Here is a 6,000-nt window from a genome sequence, read left to right on the forward strand (position 1 = left end):
TCTCCTGAATTAATTGATAAAACAATCATTATCATTTATCTTTTAGAAAAATGCTTCCTTTGGAAAACTGAAAATGAAAACAATTCATACAACGTGAAGAACAATATCTGAGCTAGAAATGAATGATGGCAAAGTTATTGTTAAATTTACTGAACAATATGCTAATTTCCTCTCAAAGGTTGGGGTCTCCAGAGACCTAGAGTATCCGGAATTTAAATTGTCATTATCATCAAATTGCTGAGGGCAATTTAAATACCTTTAAATTGTTTGAATCTGACAGTTGGGTCTTCCATGTTATGAATATTCATGAATACCTATAAAATTTCTAGATTATTAAGAGAATACAGTAAAGGAAATCATTTCAACTTAGTAGATCCTATTCAAACCAAAAACCTTCATGAAATATGATTTTGTTCCAGTGTTTCTTCTACTAGCTTTCTCTCAACAACCACCTCCATTATCATGTAAACAACCATGATGATGTAATAAATACAAGACTACTCTTTGGCCCAGGAGGCTGAGATGCTTGCTCTCCCCCTCTCCCAGTGGGGGTGGGGCTGTCAAATCCTAACACCCCCTCCCCATTGAGTTCAGTCCTGAGCAAAGTCAACTTGTTTGGAGAGAATATAAGCTCCCCCTTCCCCCCATATATTGGTTCTTTAACCCCTAGCTCACAATCCCCAAGGGAACTCCTTAAAGCTGAAGTTTGGCTCCTGTTTAGGATTTCCCCTTAAAGGAATTAGGATGGCACTTTGGGTATAGATGAATAAATAAATTAAACTAAGAGCATTGATTAAGTGTTTTCTATATGCAAAATATAATGGTAAACACAAGAGAAGAGAAATAGAAAATCAAAGCAGTTCAAAAGAACTTAAATTCTAACAGGTCTCTATAACTCATATAAGAACTGTTAGGTGGAGCCAAGATAGTCATGTGACCAGAAACTCATTCCCCGCAAAATTCCAAAAGTTGTCAAGTTATGACTCTAGCCAAAATTTAAAGGGGCAGAATCTAGAGGAAGACTGAGTGATACAATTTCCCAGTCCAAGGCAACTTAGAAGATCCACAAGAAAGGGGGTTGGAAAGAACCACAAGGCATGGCCACTGCAAGCAAAGCAGCTCCAGCCTTCCAGGAATGCCCATGGGGCATCTGGGCAGAGGGAGTGGTTTCCAGACCTCTTGGCCCAGGGATCCCCAGGCAGGGCTTGAAGGGGTAGTGAGAGAACTCTGCCACACCAGAGTAAGAGCTGGCCTCAGAGCAGCCCTGCAGTGAGAACCTGCAGCCAGAGTTGGCAGAGTCACCCAGCACTCCCAGAGCTCTCAGCCCACAGACATTAAGGGGGTTGGGGGAGACTGTAGAGGTCTCTCTGCTCCCCCGGGGCAAGACTCTGCTGTTTGTCCATACCACAGACCAGGGCATAAGCCAGAGAACAGTCAGGGCTTTTCAAAAGACCTTGGAGGAATTAATATCCCTGTGGGGTGTCCCCAAAAGCCCACAAAGTTTTGGAAGTATGGTAAATCAGTCAGAGGCTGAGGAAATGAACAAACAATAGAAAAAGAAGAACCTAACCATAGAAAATTACTTTTGTCTCATGGAGGATAAAAATCACACTCAGGAGATGACAAAGTTGAAGTTTCTGTACCCAAAGCCTTCAAGAAAAATAGGAAATGGACTCAGGCTATGGATGAACTCAAAAAAGACTTTGAAAGACAAATAAGGGAGATAGAGGAAAAATCGGGAGGAGAAATGAGAGCAATAGAGGAAATTCATGAAAACCAAGTCAGTAGCTTAGTCAAGAAGATCCAAAAAAATAATGAAGAAAATAACACGCTAAAAGCCAGTTTAGGTCAAATGGAAAAGGCAGTCCAAAAGGTCAATGAGAAGAATGCCTTAAAAGCAGAATTGGTCAACTGGAAAAGGAGATACAAAAACTTTCTGAAGAAAATAACTCCTTGTAATGGACAATGGGAGCTGGTGATTTTGTAATAAATCAAGAGACAATAAAACAAAACCAAAAGAATGAAAAATTAGATGAAAATATGAAATATCAACTGACCCAGAAAACAGATCCAGGAAGGATAATTTTAAAATTACTGGGCTTCCTGAAAGCCATGACCAAGAAAAGAGCCCAGACTTCATTTTTCAAGAAATAATACAGCAAAATTGCTCTGAGAGCCTAGAAACAGAGGGTAAAATAGAAATCAAGAGTTCACCAGTCACCTCCTGAACTTTCAGGAATATTATAGACAAATTCCAAGATTCTCAAATCAAAGATAAAATACTAAGAATTGCCAGAAACAAACAATTCAACTACCATGATTCTATAGTCAAGATTACACAGGCTCTGGCAGCAACTACATTAAGGGCTTATAGGGCTTGGAATATGATATCCTAGAAGACAAAAGAGCTTGGATTAAAACCAAGAATCAACTATCCAGTAAAACTGAAGATTCCATTTCAAGGGAAAAGATGGACTGTCAATGAAACAGGAGAATTTTAAACTGTCCTGTTGAAATGATCAGAGCTGAACAGAAAGTTTGGTCTTCAAGTACAGGACTCAGAAAGGGTGGATGAGAAGGACTAATTATGAGGAATTTTTTTTTTTTAGAATTATGAGGAATTTGATGATGTTGAATTGCGTGTGTTCCTGCATGGGAAGAAGGTGCATATGCACCTTCTCATTTATAAGAGTAGTTAGAAGGACCATGTATGGACAAGACACAGGAGGGAGTTGAATATAAGGGTATAATATGACATAAAGATGGAGTCAATGGATGATAAAGGAAAAGCACTGGGAGGAAGAGAAAGGAGAGGAAGAAGGGGCTAAGATATTTCACATGAGTCAAGAAAAAAGTTTTTTTCAATGGAGTGGAACAAGGGAAAGCCAGGGGAATGAGTGAGCCTTCATAGAGATCTATTTTACCCTAGAGAAAAATGAGAGGAAAGGGATGGGATAAGGGGGATGGGGAAGGTGATAGAAGAGAGGGATGATCTTGGGAGAGGCTAGTCAGATACACTTCTGAGCAGAGACAGGGTGAAAGAAAAGAGATAATAGAATAAATTGGAGTGGGGAGGAATAGAATGGAGAGAAATACAGCTAGTAATAGCAACTATGGGGAAAGATGTCAAAGCAACTTCCCTGGTGGATTTATGATAAAGAAGGCAATTCATCCCAGAGAGCCGATGAAATCTGAACACAGACTGAAGTATACTTTTTTCTCACTATTCTTGAGATTTCTCTATCTTTCTTTGGAGGGGGTGGGGTTTATGTTTACTGTCACAATAAGATTATTGTAATAATATAAAATAAATAAACCATAAAAGAAAAACAAAAGAACTGTTAACTTTTAAGTCAGATGGAAAATTCCAGCAGAGCCTTTAGGGAACTGTAACAATCTGGTAGGAGACAGCAATTTCCTCAACACAAAGACAAAAGAACCATGAGAACTTTGCCCACAAAGACTTTAAACAGGCAACAAAAGTATTATATTAGTTACTGTTATAATGCCTAGGCTGGAAATGTAATAATCTACCAAAATTTATGAGAACCAGTGATATAGCAAATTATTCAACTCCTGAGAGAATAGTGATGAATGCAACATTCAGAAGAAGGTTGATAAAAATCAAAACATGGGTCACTTTGTGGATCTGTTCAATCCTCAGAGGGTCAACTTTCACCTTGTTCTGCACGTGTTAAGATAGTCAGGCAACTAAGTCATCTTCAAGGACTATAGCAGTAATCAGGGACTCCTCCTGAAGTATAGCCGGTGGGAGCTCCTAAATTCTGTGGTACCATGGAAAAACACTGACTCTAGAGTGGGAAGACATGAATTCAAATCCTACCTTCATATTTATGGCACATATGACCTGAGGGAATTATTAGCCTCTCCCAGGTTATCTGTGAATTGAGGTGGTAGGAATAGATGATTTCTGAGGTAACCTTTGGTTACCACTATGGCTGAAAATGTTCAATATAGACTTGATGTTCAGTTACTTATGCTCAGGGAAAGTTCTAATACTCAGGAGTGGGATCACGTAACCCCTGCTACATGTTCTCAGGTGCTGGGTGGAGTGAGGGCTCCCATTCTTGTAAATTCTCATAGGAAAACACAGAATGGGAATCTTACTATTTATTTTGAAGAAAAAATAGTCAGAGGGAAGATTCACTCTCTTTAAAGTCTACTAAGTGGAAGGCTTTTTTAAAGGTCAATCCTCCCTGATGCAGTTTGACCACTTCTTTTCCCCAATATGAAAGCATGCTTTCATGGCCTTCAGCCGTGCCAGAGTGGGGGGGTGGGGGGGGTTGACCAAGATCAGCCTTTAATATTGAGCCATATTCATCCCTGGAAGTTTCCAGGTAAGCTCAATATATCTTGTATGAAACAACCATGTAGACTTATTCCTTGTATGTTCATTGTATACCATATTCTAATCCCCACTATGCCATGACACAGTAGGAACATTGGTGTGATTCAAACAATAACTTCTCTTTTAATAATTCTCCAGTGATTAATACATTTTCAGTGAAAATTTTATATTTGATCCATTATCAGTTTTGAGAATGTTAATACTATCTTCACCATATTGGCTCAAACACCTTTGGTATGTGTGTGTTCTTTACAATTCTTAAAATATTTTCTGGCAACTCAGTATCTCAATGAACAAAAAGATCCAGCTTTCAAAAAAAATTGAACTAATAGTATTATAATATCCTACAATAGAGCTTCCTGATATAATTCCAGTAAAAGTGTCTGAATTAAAATCAACCTTGAGGCAACATTTTAAAAATAAATTGCTTTGCAGTTCATAAGAAGAACCAAGTTCTCCAGAAAATATGGGGTAGTTAAACTTATTTAAACACCTATTATGAAGCATTAAATGAATTTAATGATGCATAGTAGATTTTAAAGCTGTTTCATGGATTAATATCATTGCCAAATGCAAGACTATATTAACAAAGTTTCCAGGGAACTGAAAAGCACAATTCAATTGAATTGTAAATTGCGAAATATTTAAACTTAGGTTGTTTCAAAGCCAAGAGTGTCAGAATAACAAGAAAAAAAGTCTTGTCTCTTTCTTTTCTATGATATTTTATTGCACATTTTAACAGAACAAACACAGAATCTAGATTATACAAGCAAAAGCTAAAACACACAGAAACAAAAACATTCTATATTTCTTTTTTAACCTCTTTTTTGTCCCCCCCAACATAGCAGCTATCTCATCACATATAGTACAGAAGAAATGAAAAAAAATCCCCAAATTTCTATATTCAGTGTATAGATAGACATATTTACAGATATAAATGAAACTGCATCTAAAAGGAGACTCTGGTCATAGAGGTTTTTAAAAAAACCAATTTCTGTACAACTGATTGTATTACATAGGAAATACTATTGAATCATTTAGTTGGACAAAACTGTGAGAGTGCTTTTCAATATATTGTTCATCATTTAAAAATAGCCTTGAAGAAACAGAAAAAAATCAAACCTGGATCCTTTTTTATGTTTTATATTTTAATGGACCATTCTGAAACAAAGTAAATTCAACATGTTTTCCTTGATAGACCCAGGTGGTCACGGAATCATTTTTCAGACATAAAACAGTATTTTTTTAAAAAAAACTATCCCCTTCCTATCTTTCCAATCTTCTAATTTCCTCTCCTCCATATGGGCTAAGATCTAATAAAACTGGTCTCCTTACTCTTACTTACTCAAAAAAATTCCGAATTCCTGACTCCATAGATATTTGCCAACTGTTTTCCATGTCTGGATTTCTCTCCCTCTTTATTTCAGTCTCCTTCTTTCTAGTCTCAGCTAAAATTTCAACTTCTGCAAGAAATAGGAACCTTTCTTTGTATTTCTAACTCAGCATAGTGCCAGCCTGCTGATGTTACACTGTTTTTATTATTCTTTTACTTTAAAAACTTGAATTATTGAAGCAATTCATGCAAAACACAATACATAAATATCCATAAATGTTGTACAGAGAACATTGAA

The 6,000-nt window shown here is 37.0% G+C and overlaps 1 protein-coding gene across 1 annotated transcript in view; it reads right to left on the reverse strand.

The window, feature by feature from the left end:
* LOC141492918 (leucine-rich repeat and guanylate kinase domain-containing protein-like) overlaps positions 1 to 533 on the reverse strand; it is a 39,651-nt gene extending 39,118 nt beyond the window's left edge. Inside the window, exon 1 of the mRNA XM_074193662.1 lies at positions 257 to 533. Coding sequence (XP_074049763.1) covers positions 257 to 308 — 52 coding nt within the window. The 5' untranslated portion in view covers positions 309 to 533. The remainder of the gene's footprint in view (positions 1 to 256) is intronic.
* Between the last annotated feature and the right edge of the window lie 5,467 nt (positions 534 to 6,000).

Source organism: Macrotis lagotis, chromosome 7, assembly GCF_037893015.1.
Source record: "Macrotis lagotis isolate mMagLag1 chromosome 7, bilby.v1.9.chrom.fasta, whole genome shotgun sequence".
Classification (NCBI taxonomy): domain Eukaryota; kingdom Metazoa; phylum Chordata; class Mammalia; order Peramelemorphia; family Peramelidae; genus Macrotis; species Macrotis lagotis.